The sequence below is a fragment of the Planococcus citri genome, chromosome 5 (assembly GCF_950023065.1).
Source record: "Planococcus citri chromosome 5, ihPlaCitr1.1, whole genome shotgun sequence".
In the NCBI taxonomy this organism is placed as follows: Eukaryota; Metazoa; Arthropoda; class Insecta; order Hemiptera; family Pseudococcidae; genus Planococcus; species Planococcus citri.
Window position 1 is genome coordinate 47,095,728 of NC_088681.1, and position 21,191 is coordinate 47,116,918.

The 21,191-nt window shown below is 34.3% G+C and overlaps 3 protein-coding genes across 6 annotated transcripts; 1 reads left to right on the forward strand and 2 right to left on the reverse strand.

Moving 5' to 3' along the window:
- Positions 1 to 10,781: 10,781 nt before the first annotated feature.
- On the reverse strand, positions 10,782 to 13,019 carry bc10. Its single transcript, XM_065369691.1, has 2 exons — positions 11,962 to 13,019; positions 10,782 to 11,877 (listed from the first exon to the last, which is right to left on the reverse strand). Exon 1 carries the CDS (start codon positions 12,303 to 12,305, stop codon positions 12,057 to 12,059), a length of 249 nt encoding a protein of 82 aa, XP_065225763.1. The 5' UTR covers positions 12,306 to 13,019; the 3' UTR covers positions 10,782 to 11,877; positions 11,962 to 12,056.
- A 403-nt stretch (positions 13,020 to 13,422) lies between these two features.
- LOC135849309 (PHD finger protein 7-like) lies at positions 13,423 to 17,439 on the reverse strand. Of its 4 annotated transcripts, none has more exons than XM_065369687.1 (10): positions 17,311 to 17,439; positions 16,879 to 17,232; positions 16,667 to 16,768; positions 16,381 to 16,526; positions 16,158 to 16,275; positions 15,886 to 15,992; positions 15,545 to 15,801; positions 15,388 to 15,433; positions 13,839 to 13,916; positions 13,423 to 13,704 (listed from the first exon to the last, which is right to left on the reverse strand). In XM_065369687.1, the coding sequence occupies exons 2-10, from the start codon at positions 16,975 to 16,977 to the stop codon at positions 13,608 to 13,610; spliced, it is 1,050 nt and encodes a 349-aa protein (XP_065225759.1). In that variant the 5' UTR covers positions 16,978 to 17,232; positions 17,311 to 17,439; the 3' UTR covers positions 13,423 to 13,607. The 4 variants fall into 4 exon arrangements, with proteins under 4 accessions (XP_065225759.1, XP_065225760.1, XP_065225761.1 ...); XM_065369688.1 differs by having other exon boundaries at positions 16,879 to 16,986; positions 17,075 to 17,439; XM_065369689.1 differs by having other exon boundaries at positions 16,387 to 16,526; positions 16,879 to 17,439.
- Positions 17,440 to 20,146: 2,707 nt separating this feature from the next.
- On the forward strand, positions 20,147 to 20,885 carry LOC135849311 (large ribosomal subunit protein eL43). The gene is made up of 3 exons (XM_065369690.1): positions 20,147 to 20,304; positions 20,484 to 20,612; positions 20,699 to 20,885. The coding sequence occupies exons 1-3, from the start codon at positions 20,302 to 20,304 to the stop codon at positions 20,843 to 20,845; spliced, it is 279 nt and encodes a 92-aa protein (XP_065225762.1). The 5' UTR covers positions 20,147 to 20,301; the 3' UTR covers positions 20,846 to 20,885.
- Positions 20,886 to 21,191: the final 306 nt, after the last annotated feature.

Below are 21,191 nucleotides of genomic sequence, written 5' to 3' on the forward strand. Positions count from 1 at the left end.
TTCATATGAACTGAAAAATTCTTGAAAGTGATGGCTTTTTTTGACGAAAAATAAAGAAAAATTGTTTACATGTCCTCAGTTGAAAAAATTTAAAAAAATGTTTTAAGTAAGTGCAGATTTTTGCTCAGTTTTTGATGTAATTTTTGTTTACTAAATTTTACGATGCATTATATTTTAGAAAATATTACTCATAATTATGTACTGTATTAGTGAATTTCTTCTGTATTTTTATTAGTTTTTATGCAAATTCATCTAACTTCATTCGAATTTTTGAAAAAGTGAGCCATTTTTTCTGTTTTAGAGACACTTGATTTCGAACTGTTTTTGTATCAATTTTTATAATAACTTTTTTTCATTTTCAACGATTTTAGTCTAGGGTGTCTTAACGGTAAAGGCATGATAAAGTCATGAATTTCGCTCAAAACACACTTGAAAATTTTTTAAAAAACCCATAGAATGAAATAAAAAATTAAAAATACAAGAATTTGTTCAAAAAATCAGATGAACGAAAAAAAACTAAAATGCATGCAGTTTCGAGTTATTTAATTTTTTTTGGAGAGGGAAGGGGGTATTTTCATGTGGTAAAAATGTGATGAAAAATAGGTCAGTCATGAAAAAGTCATGATTTTTTGTGTAGGAGTTTTGTTAGACACCCTGTAGTATCAATTTGATTTATTTACTGACGAATTGAGAATATTGGTTCATTAGGTGTAGTCCAATTTTCATAGGTAATAATTATTTTACATAATTATGGATTTCACCTCATTTCTGTCATTTTCATGTGAATTTCATCAATTTTTCATGAGTTTTTTAGATAATTTTCACTTGTTTTTATGGTTAATTTTTGTTATTTTTTGCGGGACTTTCAATGTTGCTACTATTTTTTTTTCGATTCTCTGAATGATTTTAATGTCGATTTTGTTAAAATTCACTTTTTTGGACTGCAGTTTTCACAAATTTCAAATTGGTAAAATTTTTCCTCTTACTTACACAATTTTTGATTTGACTTTCTGAATAATTTTTTTATTTCAGTTCTAGTGAATCATCGCGTCAATCTTAAGTAATTTCTTGACACTTTGTGCATGCTTCTACAAATTTTAGGGATTGCTTCATTTTGGCCAACTTTTTTAGCTGATTTTTTTTATAAATCTTGGAAAATTTTTGTGTTCCATTTCTGGAATTTCGGCAATTTTTGTGTCAATTTTAGCGATTTTCTGTAAATTTGATGCACCTTTTTTCATATTTGCAATACATATTTAGTTTTTTATGATTTTCAACTGTTTTTGTATCAATTTTGCGATGTAATTTCTTATAATGTTTTAACAATTTGTTTTTCAAGTTTACCTATCGAGTTTCGTCCAAAAGTCTATTTTTATCCATTTTCAAAATTTTTATTTTGTTAGGTATATAATTTTAATGGAATTTTATCGATTTTTTGTGATTTTCGTATTGATTTTTCTGATTTTCTGATAATTTCCCACAATTTTACTCAATATTGCAGATGTTGTCTTCCATATCGCCAAAAAATTTCCATCTCAAATTTTGTCCTTCCATTCTTTTGGAAAAATTCTGTTCACATATTTTTTTGTTGAACATTCAGAACGTGTTTTTTTTTTCAAATTCAATACATTGGGTTGAAGAAGATGGGTTATGATGCTTGTATGTACTTGTATTGGGAGAAAAAATTCAAAATTTTTATTTAATCCTGAAGAAATTGAATCTCACCAAGAAATTTAGCATTTCAGCCGTTCGCATTCCTGTTGGCTTTTGCTTGGAAATCGATTTCAATTTTCAAATACCACCCAACCGTTAGTACAGTCTTATACCATTTCAGAGAACAAAAAGAAGAAGAAAAAATTCTGCAATTACTCCATCGTCTGTAATCTGTATCCCTGTACGCTTCCGCCTTCGTTCGTAATTTCACCAAAGGCAAAGCAAACCTATAAAATCTTCGTAGCGTAACAATAATAATACGCGGCGTTTTCGCTATGCAACTCAATTAACGCGAAAGCTTAAATTACCGCGTTCGCTTCGCACCTAGTTTCTTATTTCTATAGTACAAGTCGTACCCGCAATTCCCCATCACCCATCAGCATGTGCTCGGTGCTCAATGCTGATGATACCGCCTTATCGAACCGTATATCGTGTCACCTTCTCGGCTGCTGCTCCTGCTCGCCTTCGCCTTCAGCAGCATCGGCATATCTCACTCGACTCATTTTCTTAATCATAATTAAGAATCTAGTTCATCAGTTCGAAAACAGCTCGATGGGAAATTAATATTCGTACTCGACTCGTGTTTATACTAAGATTACACCGAAGAGACCAGATGAAGAAGGCAGGCAAACTGCAAGGAGGAAGGATTCGCAAGCTATTGTGTTACTTTGACGTTGTCTATATTAAAATCAACTTCGACGCTGGTACAGGGGTGGTGGTGATGCTGATGATGATGATGAGATGACAATGTTCAATTTCTCTCTCCTCCTTCTGTATCCATTTCTCGCTCTTATACGTACGTTGTAATGCATCTCAATTCTCAATCCATCTGTGTACCGACCCCTTTCGTCACTAGATGTTTATGAGCTAGCTTACAATATGCACGTGCATGTATCTGAGAGAGAGAAAGCTCCGTCATCGCTTGTTTCAAGTTCACTGTACAGTTTGCCATTTGCGTGAACTTTTCCCTGGAAGTTTTGTTACGTTCGAATGAATTCTAAAATACGAGAATGTTCTCGTAAATAACTTTGCGAAGGAGAATAGTTTCTGGTTTTTGTCTTACTCCGCACCCCCTACTCCTCTTAGTACCTTGAATTATTGCTAAACACTTCTTATACTGTTTAAAAGTATAGTTTATCATTCGGTAATAATCTGGTACTGAGTAAAATACAACGATGAATAAACACCAGTGCAACTTTTTACTCCCCCCCCCCTCGAAACAGCTTTCATTAAGAACTCCTTTCATAAGATTTATGTCATTGATCTAATCTATAAAAAATTTCTCGAATTTGTCCATATCTTTCAGCTGGTGTAATTCGTAATTCTAATTCCTCAAAAAATGCAAGGAGCTCTTCTGCCCCCGACAACAATGAATCCCAAAAAATAGTGTCTGATGTCGATCAAATAGTCGGGGAGCCCGCTTAAGGATCTATTGCACCCCCCCTTCGATCCTCCGGGACAACATTTTTCTTACAGGGGAAGTCCGAAGGAACATTTCTAGCCCTTGTACTCAAAAAAAAGTGGCCCTACTTACAAAATGGCGGCCATTTTGATTGACAGGTCAGCCGAAATCGCAGATTTTGCGTTCCAACATACGACTTGCACAAAATTTTTCAAACTGTACACAGATAGATCGAAAGGTCAAGCAAAAATCTATCACTTGTCAAAATTTCAAGTGCTAAAGTGCGTTTTTCGATTTTTGGTGAATTTTTGAAAATCAAATTTAGGCCAAAAATGAGGGAAAAAATCAAAATTTTACCAAATTGACCAAGAAAGCTGAAATTTGGCATGCACCCTATTTTCGACATGCCAAATCGATTGGAAACTGTTTCAAACCGTTTTGTGTCGTTCTGGAGCCTCCAGCAGATTTTTGAAACTCGAAATTCCCACAAAATTTCATCAATTGGAGTTGGATAGCCGAAATTTACTCTGCAAACTAATTTCAATACACTACGAAGTCAACTGCAGGGGGATTTCAAGTCGTTTTGGAGCATCCAGTGATTTTTTGAAAATTACTGGATCCTCCAGTAGATTTTTGAAACTTTAAATTCCCTAAAAATTTCATCAAACGGAGATGGAAAGTCAAAATTCATTCTTCTGCAACCTAATTTCAACACGCTACGAAGTCGTCTGCTGGTGGATTTCAAGTCGTTTTGGAGCCTCCAGCGACTTTTTGAGAGGTCGTATGGTGGTTTTTTGGAAAATTGAAATTTCCAAAAAGTAGCTGGAAGCTTTAAAATCATTTTGAAACCATTTGAAACCACCACGTAGTCGACTTCATATCGTATTGAAATATTAGTTTGCGAAGTAAATTTCAGCTTGCCAACTCCATTTGGTAAAATGTTGCGGGAATTTCAAGTTTCAAAATTTTACTGAAGCCTCCAGGTAAAGTTGTAATTTATTCTGAAAACTAATTTCAATACGCTACGAAGTACTGCAGGTGAATTTCAAGTCGTTTTGGAGCCTCCAGCGACTTTTTGAAAATTCCTAGAGTCTCCAACAGATTTTAGAATTTTAAAATTTCATAAAAAATAGTTGCAAAAGCTAAAATTTACTCTGTAATCTAATTTAAATAATGCTATGAAGTCGACTACTCGTAGATTTCATGTCGTTTTGGAGCCTCCAGCGACTTTTTGGAAATTTTACCAAACAGAGACACCCCATTTCGACATTACTCTGAGATGGATCGCAGGCAGTTTCAATCCGTTTTGGAGCCTCCAGCGATTTTTTGAAAAGTACTGGAGCCTCCAGTAGATTTTTGAAACTTGAAATTTCCCCAAAATTTCATCAAACTGAGATGTAGAGTCGAAACTCATTCTGCAAACTAATTTCAATACGCTAAGAAGTCGACTGCTGGTGTATTTCAGGTCGTTTTGGAGCCTCCAGCGACTTTTTGAAGGAATGGTTGTATGGCGTTTTTTGAAAAATTGAAATTTCCTAAAGTTGCTGAAAGCTTTAAAACCGTTTGAAACCAGCATGTAGCCGGCGAAGTAAATTTCAGCTTCCCAACTCCATTTGATAAATTAATGTTGCGGGAATTTCAAGTTTCGAAAATCTACTGGAGGCTCCAGTAATTTTCAAAAAGTCGCAGGAGGCTCTAAAATGACTTGAACCCACCTGAAGTCGTCTTCAGAGGGTGTTAAAATTAGAGTGTAGAGTAAATTTCAGCTTTCCATCTCCATTTGATGAAATCTTGTGAAAATTTAAAGTTTCCAAAATCTGCTGGAGGCTCCAGTAAAATTTTGAAACTTGAAATTCCCGCAACATTTTACCAAATGGAGTTGGCAAGCTGAAATTTACTTCGCAAACTAATTTCAGTACGATATGAAGTCGACTACATGGTGACTTCAAATGATTTCAAATGATTTTAAAGCTTCCAGCTACTTTTTGGAAATTTCAATTTTCCAAAAAACCACCATACGACCTCTTAAAAAGTCGCTGGAGGCTCCAAAACGACTTGAAATCCACCAGCAGACAACTTCGTAGCGTATTGAGATTAGTTTGCAGAAAAATAAATTTTGACTTCCCATCTCTATTTGATGAAATTTTTTGGAAATTTAGATTTTCAAAAATCTACTGGAGGCTTCAGTCATTTTCAAAAAATCGCTGGATGCTCCAAAACGACTTGAAATCCCCCTGCAGTGGACTTCGTAGCGTATTAAAATTAGTTTGCAGAGTAAATTTCAGCTTTCCAACTCCATTTTGGTGAAGTTTTGTGGGAATTTCGAGTTTAAAAAATCTACTGGAGGCTCCAGAGCTGCTCAAAACGGTTTGAAACAATTCCCAATCGATTTGGCATGTCGAAAATAGGTTGTATGCCAAATTTCAGCTTTCTTGGTCAATTTGGTAAAATTTTGATTTTTTCCCTCATTTTTGGCCTAAATTTGATTTTCAAAAATTCACCAAAAATCGAAAAACGCACTTTAGCCCTTGAAATTTTGACAAGTGATAGATTTTTGCTTGATCTTTCGATCTATCTGTGCACAGTTTGAAAAATTTTGTGCAAGTCCTTTGTTGGAACGCAAAATCTGCGATTTCGGCTGACCTGTCAATCAAAATGGCCGCCATTTTGTAAGTAGGGCCACTTCTTTTTTGAGTACAGGGGCTAGAAATGTTCCTTCGGACTCCCCCTTTAAGAAAAAAGTTGTCCCGGAGGATCGACCGGGGGGGGGTGCAATTTATCCTTAAGCGGGCTCCCCGACTAAAAGGGACCAGAAAGGCTGTCAGAGGCTCAAGATTTTCCCCAAGCAAAAATTCAGCCTATGAAACGAACGTGTGTTGAAGATAAAACACTGAAAATGTGGTTTTCCTTAAATTAAATCGATCTGCAACGCACCCACCGCGAACTTGGTGTAACATCGGCTGCTCTTTTGTCCTTCTGAAGGAGTCAGGGTTTCTACGAATCATTCTACGTTACACGAGGACAAATAGACGAAGGAATTTAACGAGTATTAAGGCTTGATTAATGACTGGTACTCTGTTCGTCATAGTTATTCCTCAAGGTTATCGATTCATGTACTACAATAAGTACAGAAGATACACCAGGGTAATGCCAAAACTTCTTTTCCATGAGGAAAAAATACTAGAAGCGAGAAATGGAATTATACTATGTATAGATAAATGGTGCTCTTCGTTAATGTAAGTACTACTGTACATTTCGGATTTGAGGAAGAAAATTTGATTTCTCGACGTCTTATTGGTCTGAGCCAGAGCGTTCTCGTTTCGCTTCGCAATCGCGTGATGAGGATTTGGTTTTGGTTAAATTGATAAATGCGTAGAACGTAGTTGTTGGTAGCTATACAACTTTTACTCGGGTGAAATGAAATTTTCTAGATACGCGAACAATGGCATGGCTGAAATGCCAACGAAAGGCAAATGTTCGACTTTTCGAGCTTGAACAGAAAGTTTTTTTTTCTCATCTGCTATTATAGAAGGAATTAGTATTATGTTTTGAGATATATATACGTACTCGTGTAAGTATACGAGAATAAGGAGGAGGAAAAGGAGAGAGAAAAAGAGGAAAAAAAGGTCTTCTGCAAGCTGCCGTCTCGGCAGAAAATTAAATTAGCTCGTTACGAACAGAACGAATATCCGAATCTTGGTGCCATGCGATGTTTGCTTGCTGGAATAATAACACAAGACGAGCATCCTTAATGGAGAATTTATTGCTGCTTTTTGGGTCAAACGAGAGGTGAGGCTGGGTCGCTGGGTGAAAGGAAGAAACAGCTAAAGGAGACATTTATATACGGAAACTTGACTGGATTGTGTAATATGTGGTGAAGATGATGCTGGAATGAAATGACGTTCGAAAAAAATGTATGATTGTGGAAACGCATTGTACCTATTTAGTTCAAATTGGAGGTATTTTTTGAGCGATTCATGAGGAAGGGGGAGAATTGATCTGCTTTATTGAAATAAGTGTTTCATGTGGTAATGTGGTCAAATTGGTATAACTCTGCTGTGTGTTTTTTTTTTCAAAAAATTTTGATATTATATTCTTATTACTTTAGATAATTAATGCTACTTAATTACACACTTTTTAATTCTATGTAATGTTTTTTTTTCTTTTGTTTCAGATTCAGGTAATTTTGGTGATGGGTAGTGTATCTACGTAAAGTGTTCTGTTCTCGTTTGGATGACAAAGAAGAAAAAAATCAAGTCAGTTTCCATCAAAAAATTTAGTACTAGGTTATTTGTGTAGTGGTGCGTAGATTTTTCATGATTTCATGAGGGGGAGAGGAGGCACTTTTTAATTTTTAAAAAATAGCAAAAAATCCCGTATTATACCAAAATTGCCAAATTGTCCCTATTCTGCAAATAAATTCCAAAAGTTTTGTTTTTTTACCAGAAATTGTCGAAAGCCCTGCTTTTTACTAAAATTGAATTGCAAAAAAATTTTCCTTTTTGCTGAAATTGTCAAAAAAAACCTTTTTTTGCCTAAAATTGCCTCAAATTCTTGCACCTTTCCATTAGAAATACCAAAAAGTTTCGTTTTTTACTAAAATCTCTTCTTTGCCAAAAATTCATGAAAATTTCTTGTCTCTGCGTACCTCTGCTATAATCAAAATTTAGTTTTCTTCCAAAAGAAAGTTCCCCTTTCCTTATAAATCGTCAAAATGTCTCATAATTTTGTCAAAAATTGCAAAAAATTAATCTTCTTTTGGCCAAAGTAATCCAAAAAAAAAATTTTTTTTGCTAAAAATTGTTGAAAAATTTTTTATTTTTGGGATTAATTCCTTTAAGGTCCTGCTTTTGATATACTTAATTGTCAAAATCTGGCTTTCTACGAAAAAAGTTTCGCTTTTTTCAAAATCACCAGAAAGTCTGTTTTTTCTTCAAAAATTGCTAAAATTGTAGCTTTTTCCCCAAAGAAATCTAAAAGATCTTACTTTTTGCTATAAATTGTTGCTACGCTTTTTTGGCGAAAATTAATAAAACGCCCGTCAAAATCTCGCTTACTTTCACAAATTGTAAAAACGCCTCAAAAGTAAGCGTCATTTTTTGCTAAACATTGCTACAAATTGTAACTTAAATTTTTTGCAAAAATTCCTAAAATGTGAGAGTTGTCCAAAAATCTGATATTTCTGCCAGAGATTGCTCAAAAAGCCTTGCCTTTTGCTAAAATTGTTAAAACCTCGCTTTTTATGGCAAATTTTCAGAATATCGACAGAAATTGCCAAAAATTCTCACTGTTTTGCCAGAAATTGCCAAAAACATGAGTATTTTTTTATGAATTGAATGGTGCTATTCAAGAAGGTCCTATCGCCAAAAAACTGGTTTTGAGAAAAACACATTTTTATATTTCAGTGTTTTGCTATTTTGGTTTACAATGATATAGCGAGCTCCGGTTTTTTTTGTTGAACAGAAGCATCTTTCCACTATTTATTTCCTGCGTAGTAATTTTTTTTCCACCACCAATATTTCCATGGGAGCGCTTTACAAAAGAGACCTTGATAGGACCTTCTTGAAACGACAGGACCTTCTTGCGGTTATTCCACCTAAAAATCGATTTTATTCCTTCTCAAACCCACCAAAAACATGAAATAGTTCAGACAACTTGTTAGGTACGTAATTTACAAAAAACACCAACTCTTGAGGAAAAAGTTAAATTCAGAATCACTCGATTTTTTTCATTTTTACAAAATTTGATTTCCGTCGCACCCCACTCCCCCTCCCCCAAGGGGCCGGGCAAAAAAAAGCACATCGGATTCGAATTCCTCGTTGTAAATTACTACGAAATCACTACTTCCAACTCTTGAGTTTTGTTGTAAAACCCCATGCGCCCTTTTTTTTGCTATCCAAGTCACTGTGGTAAGCCGTCCTCACCAAATTCATATGGCTGCTGTTTGTGAAAAACACCACATGGTGAGCTGCGGTTTGCACCATTGTGTGCAGAAAATGTCAGAGATTCAAATTTCATGAACTCCTCAAAAAGGTCCTATCGGTCGATAGGACCTTCTTGAATATAGCACCATTCAATTGTCTGATTGTGTGTCTTGATCGAGTTTTATTATTAGATTTTAATTGAAATATTTTTTTTCATATTTAAAAAAAAAAATTAAATTCAGGTCATTAAAATGTTCTATTTTTATGTGATTTTTTTTTCCATCTTGAAAATGTTTTGCTCGAGCTCTGTTATTTTATCTAAATTTTTGGTCATTATACTAATGAGTTTTTTTTTTATTTTTTTTTTGTGGAAGAAATTGAGTAGATACGAGCCCTGAAACATCCAAGATTCAATATTTTTTATCGCCAACATTTTTTTGGGAAGGGGGGGGGGCAGGGGATCCAAAAATTTTGAAACGTTAATCAATTCTACACGTTGAATTTTTTCGATTTTTTTTTGTCATTTTCCAAATGTTGCAAATTTCAAAAACTCGTCAAAATATGGAGGTAAATCAAGCCATGACTCATTTTTTTTTTTTTTAATTTCTCGTAAACGACATAATTTTTCAATGGGTGCAACGTGGTTTAAAAAATTTATGCAGGTTTTTTGTAAGTATTTTTTTTATCTTGTTAAGAAACTTCAAAAGTAAATTTTTGGTCAAAAACTCAAAATTTTCAAATTTTTAAGCCATTTTTTTCGACAATGGAAACTGTCAAGATGAACATTCGCAAGTCTGCCGAATTTTTTTTATCAAGATCAACATTTTGGATTAGCTTTGTCACATCGAGGGAAGGGGGCGTGCGATTTCACCAAAATTACCTAGATATTTGAAAATTGATCCTTTCTGGTTTCAAAATTGGGTAAAATATTGTCAATTTTTTGATTAGGTACCTTTGATATGAAATAAATGATCTCAATTTCCATTCTAAATGTAAAAATTTTATTCCATTTGCATCAATCTGCATAGATTTTCACAAAAATTTCAATTTCTAAGATGGTCATTTTTCATTTTAAATATCTGAAATTCTCTCCCTTTTTCCAAAGAAAACATCCCCATTTTTTTTCAAATAACATGTAAAAATTATTGAAATTTCCAAAGTTTGATTGAGTTGGAGGGGCGAAGAAAGTGCAAGAATTACTAGGTCAAATTCAAGATGCAAGCTTTTTAATTGTTTTAAGTACTGATGCATCTAATATCCTTTTTTCTCATCCAGATTATAAATTTATGGTTAATTTGTTGATTTTTGCACCCCCCTCCCTTCATAGATAATATAACATCCTCTATAAAAATTATGAGCCCATAAAGAGAAATTAGCCGTAACAAATATTCATCATCAATATGAAGAATAGAGGTCTGTACGTGATACTCATCCCGTTATCTGTTCTACGTCAAGTACGAATACTTTTACGAAGGGAAAAAAACAATCTCTCGATAACGATGGCTTGTAATCGAGTAGTAACTAACTACTGCTTCGTATAGTAATATTTTGTCGTGCTTCAGTCACGTTTAAAAATATGAAAAATGGGTTTTATGTACTAATTTCTATCTGCACTTCTGCAGTACACAGCAAAGCTGGAGTGGTTGAAAAATATCAATGGAAAAATACAAGCACCTATACTGTTGGTACTTCGTATATTAACGTTTTAATAATGTGAAAATAAAGATGGTATGAGAGAGAAAGAGAAGTTCGAATGTATAATTAGTTAATTTTAAGCAACAACCTTGATTTCTAGGTATTGGCATACTCGTATAGTGAAAGAGAGAGACGATGTAGTACATATTTTTCAACAATACTCGTGTATTTTTAATCGTAATAGAATCGTAGTTGTATAAATCTAATAGCATTGGTAATAAATTAAAAATAATAATAATAAATAGTAATATTTTGAAAACATATAAAATACTTGTATATGGGGACTCATATACTCGTACATCGGTATAGTAAACTAGGATGAGAAATTAAAAATAAAAAAAAAGAAGGTATCCTTGTTATCCGTTATACGTAAGTAAATAATATTATGACACAGCGCATTGAACTGGTAAAAAAAAGTTTTCTTAAGATTAACTAGTACACAACAAAAATATTATAACAAAATGACAACATTTTTACAGACATATGCAGACATACATTACATACTTACAGTACATTTATACAAAAGACGACACACGCAAACGTACGAATAATTAATAATAACCTATCGTCATCTCGCGAAGAATGTACTTCGATTCTTAATCTTAGTTTTGTAAAAAAAAAAAGAGAAAAAATTACAAAAAAAGAAAACAACATAACAGAAAAAAAAGTACAAAAATAACTATTTAATAATTTTTGGATTACGAATACGTGCGAATATAAACGAAAGAGAGAGAAAGTTGACGAAAAAATCATTCCTTCGCGAATATATCGACATTGTTGTTAATAGAGGTAAGGTAATAATCCGATAATCAAAAGCTATACGTACGATGCAACTGGAGGGTTGTAATTAAAGCTTTACACGTACGTTGTGGATAAAAAAAAAGACACAAAAAAAAGAGAGAAAAAAAATGGTCAAATAAAGGTGATTCTAAAACGTAATGTTATAAGTCTCATGATTCGAGTAATCGTATTCAATTAGCACCAGTTGCAGGGCACTCGCACACGTAGAATGTAGAAGTATCGATCATCGATTATGAATAAATGGTAGTGACGAAGATCTAGCTTAGCCGACGCAGATGAAGTATCCAGTGTCTAAGTGAACGATTTTTGAGCAACCAGGTATACATCGCTGGATTCAGCCATCTGCGAAATCAAGAAAAAGTGATGTTAGACGATGAACAGCAGCGAATATAGATGCTCGGAGAGATGAAATATCGATATACTTACACCCGAAGATTGTTTCATAAAAATATTTTGGTATAAAATTGGAAAATATTTCGACGACGACGAAAACGACGATGGAGATGAAATCGATGGAACATTTAGTATACTTCGCTTTCGCAGGTATTGGTGTCTTCGCAAGTGGTCCAAAATAAGCAATTTCCAACACCGCTGTAGCATAGTAAAATGACCGCAGCTATGAATATAATACTGCACATCGTGCACGGTTTCCTCTCCAAGAAGAATCCAGCCAGATACAGGAGCATGAATACGGAATGAGTCTGCAGCATCGGCGAATTTAACGGTTTAGGTAACAGCAGCACCGGTATTAACCATTGAAGGCAATACATCTTCTCTTCGCCAAGATGAATATCACGTACTGGCGTCAATTGTGAAGCTTTTCGTGGACAGATTCGAAGGAATGATCGGATCAATGTTGGTTGAGCCAATAATCCAAACGATTGGTGAAGCAGCAATGAATGATACCGAATTTTTGGAGATGAAATGATTGCTCGAGATGCGAAATAAAAGCTTGGAAACGAAGTAACCGGTCGATAATGGAGATTAATGAAGATAATTACCGTCTGAGAGTGATTTTTCTTCGGAGATTTAATATCACTTGTACTTTCTGAAACTTTTTTTTCGAATGATGATAAAAGAGAAAACAAAATTCGCGAATTCACGAATCGCTTGGATCGCTGTTGTTATTGTCTGAAAAGGGGGAACTGGAGACTATTGACCAATCAGATTACAATTCACAACGCAAAAATTAATAATTTGGTGGCCAACAATTTTTTTTCTTTACTCAAAGACATCAAACGACTCTTTTGCTGATATACAATTTTCTCATTTTTGTTTAAAATACGTTTGCAAATGAGTTCTGGTGTCATGAATTTTTTCAATTACTCAAATCCGAATCATTCAGTTGCAAATTTGAGTTGAAAAATATTCCACAATATCAAAATGTCTTATCACAATTTTGCACAGTTCCCCCTTTTCAGCATTTACGCAAAAATCCGCCAGATGTCAGCCACTTAGTGTGAATTCGCGAATGTTGTGAAACGTATCGCGTTTTCGATGCGATTGGATCTTTTTAGTTGTATTTGCTTCAGTAGGTGGCGTGGTTGTCGCGTAAATACGTGGTAATTACTTTGAAAACGTGTTTGCCCTTTGCCCTGAGAAAAAATTAAATTTAAAAATGAAAAATTCGAATTTTGAACAGAAGAAAAAAATTAAAAAATTGACCTAATTTTGTTTTTTTTTTGTTTGATAGTTTTGCCTTTTGAATTTTTTTTTGCTTTAGATTTTTAATTTAAATTTTATATTTTTTGAATGATTTTTCTATTTTAATTTGATTTTAAAATCTAAATGAAAAACAAAACACATTCGAAAAATGAGAATGTTTTTCTGCAAACATCTGAGTAAATTATTTGAACGACTTGAGTGAGTTCATTCATTATTTCATACTTACTTATTTTATATATGTATTATACAAAATGTAAACAACAAAAAATAAAAATACATAGATACATGAATCCCTCATTAATTATTGGGGTTGTCCTACCGCCTACGATACATTACATTAACATAATACCTATACAGAATTTTAAAATTGAAATATGTTCCGATATTTAAAATTAAAACGCTTAATTTCATTTAATTTTCCCATTATTCTGCAGCTTTGCATTTGAATCACCTCGCCGATTTCGCCTGATATTTTTCGATGCAATTTCACGAGGAGGTACACATCTGGAACATGATAAATGTAATTATATTATTGTCGATCATAAGAAGTAGCTGGTGGTTCCTACATGGGTTGGAAATATTTTCTGGGCGTCGGATTCAGATAAACTTGATTAAATATTCAAATAATTATTACTTACTTTGACGGTTGCTTCTTTATGGTTGCAGTTGCAGATGCAGATGCAGCACCTTTATTACCAACTGTCTTCTTATTTGTACTGAAATCAGATAGGTACATACAGTGGGCATAAATTAGTACGTTTTAAAAAGTGCTTAGAATTTGTTTATTTTATTACATTAGACCTTTTCTTCACTTCCAAGTTTTTTCATTGAAGAATGGAATTAAACACTCGTACCTCAATTAATTTTGAAGTGTGGGGGGGGGAGGTGAGACCAGGGGTTATGTAAGGAGAAGGGGGAGGGGGTAATTTCTCAAGAAGTTTGACAAAAAGGAACCAAAAATTCAGCAAACGTGGATTTTAGAAAGTAATTTTGATCTCATAGGGATCCATTTGAGAGGGTTTATGTCCAAAATTTTTAAAAATTGGTATAAATTCTCTAACCTGAATAATTGTTTCGACTACGTAAGTAAAAAATTGTTTGAGGTATGAAGTACCCACTTGAGAGATGGGGTTTTTACAAGTTTGAACATGATATCAAAATTTCAGATTTGCGAATGAAAACTGAAAAAAAAAATTGAAATATCTGCGCCCCTTTTTCTGTAATGACTCTTGAATAATTAATTTGCAATGCATTTTTCGAAAACAAATACGTGTACTCGTAGATAAATACTACGTTGAAAAATTACACATTGAAAATTGACAAATTTAAAAAAGAAAAACTGATACGATAAGACGTAAAGGTATTTTATTTTTGACACCCACCTTCTCCCTATACCTATAAATAATTTGAATAGTCTGTTTTTGAAAATTTTCAAATTCAAAATTTTACTGTGAGAGCTAAACTCAAAACTGGCAGTTTAAATTTTAATGACTTGGTACTTGGGTCAGAGGCTATCAGTACCACTGACGATGCGTTAACTTTTCATCCAAATCCTCGGAGGACATTTCATGAGATTCCCTGGTTAGTTACTTTTCATGTTTTAGTTTTTGATGACAATTTTCTCCTTTTTTTTTTTTTGAAACAAATTCCATAAAGTTTGACCTTTTTTTAAAAATTTGCCCAAAATTTGCCATTTTTGACGAAAACTGCCATGTAATTCTCACTTTTTTGCCAAAAAGGTGAAAGTAATCTCACTTATTTGGAAAAAAATTTCAAAATGTGCCTATTACTCTTTGCCCAATTATAAAATGCCGAAAAGTCCGCCTTTTGCTGAAATTTCCAGGAAGTCTTGATCGAGTTTCATCATCAAAAAGTTGGAATTCAATTTGAAAAGTTTCGCTTTTCGTGTGATTGTTTTCTGCTTTAAAATCTTTATTCTTTTGCTCGCATTTTATAAATTTTTTGGTCAATTTTTAGTTACTTTTCCGACCTTTCTTGAATACTTAACTTTTTTTCCCCTTTTATTGGAAAAAATTAGGTACGACTCCCGATTTCTTGAAGCAAAAAATTGACTTGTAAAATTTTGACCCTCCTGCCTCCCATCCTCCCTTATTCATCTCTACCCTCAATTCACGAATATAGATAATAGGAATAAGCTTCGACTGACTGCATGCAGGTTCAACTTACCCCAAGTTTTCTGGCGCTCTCTTCCTCTTTTTGGACTGTCGTTCAGCTGCCAAAAAAATAATTGAACGTCAATTTTTCATGAATAATGTGATAGGTATGTTAGAATTAGAAATTGAACGCTTGGAATAGCAAGCTGAGAAGGTTTAAGTATTCGTACTTTCAGATGGGAGATCTGCTCCTGGAATGCATGCGGGGCAGATCCACTCAGGTTTGGTTTTTCTCCCCAGTCGACCACAAACTCTATGTATGGCATTGGAACCGCAATAATTGCACTCTATCAAATTGAACTTGTCACGTGGCGTTTGGCAATGGCTAGATCTTTCGCCTCCAGGTGCAGTGTCTTTACATTTACACCGTTTAGCTATGCATTCCAAATCGAATCCTTGATCTAGTTGTTGAGCGAACGAAGGACATCTGTTTTAAAAAAATACCTTGCTTTTAGTATTTGGGTAGGTATTAAAAAATTTGAGAAAGAGAAATGTTGACTTTTGACTTTACTCGTTCGAAATACTCTGCGAGAACATGGTTTTTGCGGAATTTTTGAATTCCGTACCATTAAGGCAGTTTGGGCATTTCGAAAGTGCTTTTGCTTCCTGTACCCAAGTCTGTAATCGAGTCGAAAAAATATCGAAATTGAATATTCGTACTTATTTAGTCTTGGTCGCAATGCCCGCGTCATTGTAAGTAGGTAAGTGTTCAACTATGTAGGTATTCGATAGGTTAGATCGAAATGCTGCGAAGAATAAATTCGCATACTGAAAATTACCTACTTTTGTGCAGTTTTCGTGGCTGAAAATTTGTTTGCAGCAATCAGTTACGAAATGTATCCCAGTTATCTTGTCAAAATCAAAGATACATTCGTATGGAATATGTTCAAAGCAGTAGGTTCTAAATAAAAATGAATAGAAAAGAGAAAACGTCTTATTATCTTGGCTACGAGTAATGTTCCCTATCAGTAATTATCTGTCTAGATTTATGAAGTGCACAACTTACTCGAACCTTTGGTGATACACGTGTAGGGTGTTTTTCATCTGTAACGCGCAAGGTAAATGATACGTAGCTTCACAAGGTAATGAATTATTATCGTCTCCGCCAGCACAATTCATCGTAGCTCCTTTTTTCGAGCACACTGTACAAGTCTGCGAATAATATCATGGGAATAATTTTAGTTACTTGAAGCAGAAAAGAATTGAGTTATCAAATCACCATCCAGATTATAATATGACGAATGATAAGCGAGCTTATTCGTAAAATAACCATAAGTTTTTCAATCACTTACTCGTTTTTGTCCCCAATATAACGTAGTCTCTATTGTTTTCGTTTCGAAACCATTCAAGCCTTTTGTTCGGTCAGGATTCTGTCTGATATCTGAACTGAATACCTAGTACAGGTATATTGAGAAGATTATATACCTATAATTTGATTATTAGCAGCTACATACCTACTCGCGTAGTTAGAGACGTAGGTAATGTACTTTGAGTTGAAACTTACTAAACAATTCGAATGAAAATTGTACTCGGATAACGTGTAAAAAGGGCCCAATAATTCATCGAGAGACGTTGTCTCGCAAAAACAGCACCGTTTTTCCATCGCAGCTACCTTTTATTCGGATAAACTCGGGTACAAACAAATTATCGCGAAAATTTCGTCTATTACTACGGAAACAGAATGTAATAATTATACTGACGATTAGGTTCGAGATCGAGACGAGAAGTGGAGTTGGATGCGTTGAAGCCTTTCGGGTGAAAATATTGTTATCTTTTACTTTGGTGGAATGGATTGTTGATGTGTCAGGAATCGATAGTGATGTCGATAGCTTATGAATGTAGAAGTTGATTATGCGAGCTAGATGAAACACGAAGTGTTTGATGAGTGATCTCGATTACCGCCATCTAGAATTAGATGTACCTACTTAGTACTTACCATTACCTACAGCTAACGTATTGGCACTCTCGTGTCAAAAAGTTTCGCTGCTTTACTACCAAAAAATTGAACCGCGTGCCTTTTGTTCTAATTGTCGAAATCTTGCTTTCTGGCAGAATAGATAGGTACCTAAAACTTCACTTTTTTCAAAATGCACAAATAGTCTATTTTCTTGCGCCAAAAATTATCTATTCCCCCTCCCCCCCCCGCAAAAAATCCAAAAATATTGTTTTTTGTTCTAGAAATTTCCCAAAAGTTTCAAAAAAAATGCTAAAATTCTCGCTTTTTAACTGAAAAATTGTAAAAAAAAATCAATAAAAATCGTGAAAAAGTATTATTTTTTGCCAATTGTCATGAAATTGTCGAAAATTCTTGTTTTATCAAAAATTGGCAAAAACTCCATTTCTTTGCAAAATTGCTCAGAGAAAGTATCATTTTTTGCCAAAAAAAAAAATGCCAAGAAGTCGTGTTTTTTGCTAAAATTGCCAAAAAATCTTGGTTTCTCAAAAATTGACGAAAATTCTGTTTTTTCGCAAAATTGCCACGAATTGTTGCTTTTTTCCTAAAATTGTCCTGCATTTATTAGTCTTTAACTTTTTTGCCAAGAACTTTAATCGACTATTTGCCATGAAAATAAAATATTTTGAAATTTTTCAGTGCTAGAATTTGTGACGACGATAAACACTACAATGGTCGCACTTTTCATTCAGCAAACATACTAGTCCGGCACATGATCCGGCATATGACAATAGGAGTAATTGCACCCCCCCCCCCCCCCCGCCGATCCTCGGGGACAACATTTTTCTTAAAGGGGACATCCTAAGGAACATTTTAAAGCAAACTTGCTAAAAAAAAAGTTGGCCTTACTTACAAAATGGCGGCCATTTTGATTGACAGGTCAGCCGAAATCGCAGATTTTGCGTTTTAACATAGGACTTGCACGAACTTTTTCAAACTTTACAAAAGTAGATCGAAAGATCATGCAAAAATTTATCATCTGTCGAAATTTCAAGTGCTAAAGTGCGTTTTTCGATTTTTGGTGAATTTTTGAAAATCGAATTTAGGCCAAAAATGAGGGAAAAAGTCAAAATTTTACCAAATTGACCAAGAAAGCTGAAATTTGGGATATACCCTATTTTTGACATGCCAAATCGATTGGTAACGGTTTCAACCCGTTTTGAGCAGTTCTAGAGCCTCCAGCAGATTTTTGAAACTCGAAATTCCCACAAAATTCCATCAAATTGGAGTTGTAAAGCTAAAATTTATTCTAAAAGCTAATTTCAATACGCTACGAAGTACTGCAGATGAATTTCAAGTCGTTTTGGAGCCTCCAGCAACTTTTTGAAAATTCCTGAAGCCTCCAGCAGATTTTTGAAACTTTAAATTTTCACAAAATTTCATCAAATGGAGATGGAAATCTGAAATTTACTCTACACTCCAATTTTAACACCCTCTACAGACGACTTCAGGTGGGCACAAGTAATTTTAGGGCCTCCAGCGACTTTTTTTTGAAAACTACTGGAGCCTCCAGTAGATTTTTGAAACTTCATTTGAAGAAATTTTGTAAAAATTCAAAGTTTCAAAAATCTGCTGGAGGCTTCAGGAATTTTCAAAAAGTTGCTGGAGGCTCCAAAACGACTTGAAATTCACCTGCAGTACTTCGTAGCATCGTAGCGTATTGAAATTAGCTTTTAGAATAAATTTTAGCTTTACAACTCCAATTTGATGGAATTTTGTGGGAATTTCGAGTTTCAAAAATCTGCTGGAGGCTCCAGAACTGCTCAAAACGGGTTGAAACCGTTACCAATCGATTTGGCATGTCAAAAATAGGGTATATCCCAAATTTCAGCTTTCTTGGTCAATTTGGTAAAATTTTGACTTTTTCCCTCATTTTTGGCCTAAATTCGATTTTCAAAAATTCACCAAAAATCGAAAAACGCACTTTAGCACTTGAAATTTCGACAGATGATAAATTTTTGCATGATCTTTCGATCTACTTTTGTAAAGTTTGAAAAAGTTCGTGCAAGTCCTATGTTAAAACGCAAAATCTGCGATTTCGGCTGACCTGTCAATCAAAATGGCCGCCATTTTGTAAGTAAGGCCAACTTTTTTTTTAGCAAGTTTGCTTTAAAATGTTCCTTAGGATGTCCCCTTTAAGAAAAATGTTGTCCCCGAGGATCAGCGGGGGGGGGTGCAATTACTCCTATTGTCATATGCTGGACTATACAAGGTGTCTGGTGAGGTTGTGAGGTGAGATACTCGTAGATATTAGTACTTCAGATTTGGATGCATTTGAACGGTTGAACTCAAAAAATAAGTTCACATTCGAACTCAGCGACCTCAAAAAACAAAACATACCATTCGATATATCACTCGAGTTTTTCGCAATTTTTCGAAATTTTGGCCCCCTGTTTGTGGCACCTGGCACAGCGGGACATTGAGGAGGCATCCAAAAAATAAGTTTGTTCATATTCGTATTCGTACTCAGTGACCTCAAAAATATACCATTTGATATATCACTCAACTTTTCACGATTTTTTGTAATTTTGACCCGCTTTTTGGGGCACAGAGCCACAGAGGGGCTTTGAGGTGTTACACCCAGAAAATAAGTACGTAAATAAAAAAAAGAAAAACTACATAATACTTTAATATTACTTAAATATTCTTATTTATTTCTTTATTCTCAAAAATTTAAATTTTAAAAGAACGCGCCAAAAATGTAAAAAACCCTAATTATCAACGGTTCAACGCCCGACTTTTTGGGAAAAAAATTTCTGTGAAAAAAAAAATTCGAAACCGAAATCATATTTTTCTCAAAAATGCGAGGCACTTCAATCAAGTACGAAGGCACGCGTGGTTTTGATAAGGTGCGTTTTTCGTTTCACCCCTTTTCGTCCTCATGGTACCTCTTGTGTTTAGAAATTTCCATCTTCTAGTTGATTAAACGTTAAAATTCGTGCGTTAATTATAAATTAACCAAATTCATTAAAAATGGTGAGTACTCTCAACGATTAATTCAACATTGTTCGTTTCAACATCGCTACCGCTACATATTCCGTTTTGATAACCATACAAATACTAACATCATCTCGTCAACTCATAATCTACTCCAACACACTCAGGTAAAAACGTCATGCCAGCTATAAAGTAATCGTGTTTTCGTACGTTTTCAGGCAAAAAGAACGAAGAAGGTAGGAATCGTAGGAAAGTACGGTACCCGATATGGTGCTTCGCTCAGGAAGATGGTGAAAAAGATCGAAATCACCCAACATTCGAAATACACTTGTTCTTTCTGCGGTAAAGTACGTATCTGTCATCATTCATGTAATTGTAAAATCTCTCACTATTCGTATTCATCGTATACTAAATCTGACGTTTTGTTCGACAGGATTCAATGAAGCGATCTTGTGTTGGTATCTGGTCTTGTAAAAGATGCAAACGTACTGTCGCCGGAGGAGCTTATGTATACTCGACCACCGCCGCTACATCAGTAAGATCAGCTATCAGACGTTTAAGAGAAATTAACGATTTGTAATCATCTAAATTTACGCAATAAATTTATTTTTTAACGTTTATTTCGAGTCTTAGTCGTAATTTAGTACTGTCACACGTGGTTCTAAATTTACAAATACGATAAGAGTGATAGAAAAAAAATAGAAAAGTGAACAACCTTCGGCTAAATAATCGTGATTCTCTGCACTGAACATTATGAAAAATAGTTAACGAAATAAATAAACTTTAAAAATGAACTCTTAGCCTGATTAAAACTCGCCAAACAGACTATCGGCGTTGATATCGTTCAATTCATCGAAAGCGATCTCTTTTTGAGTTTGAATATTACTAGATAATTCTACCGAACGAATAAGTGTATCGTCGAGACC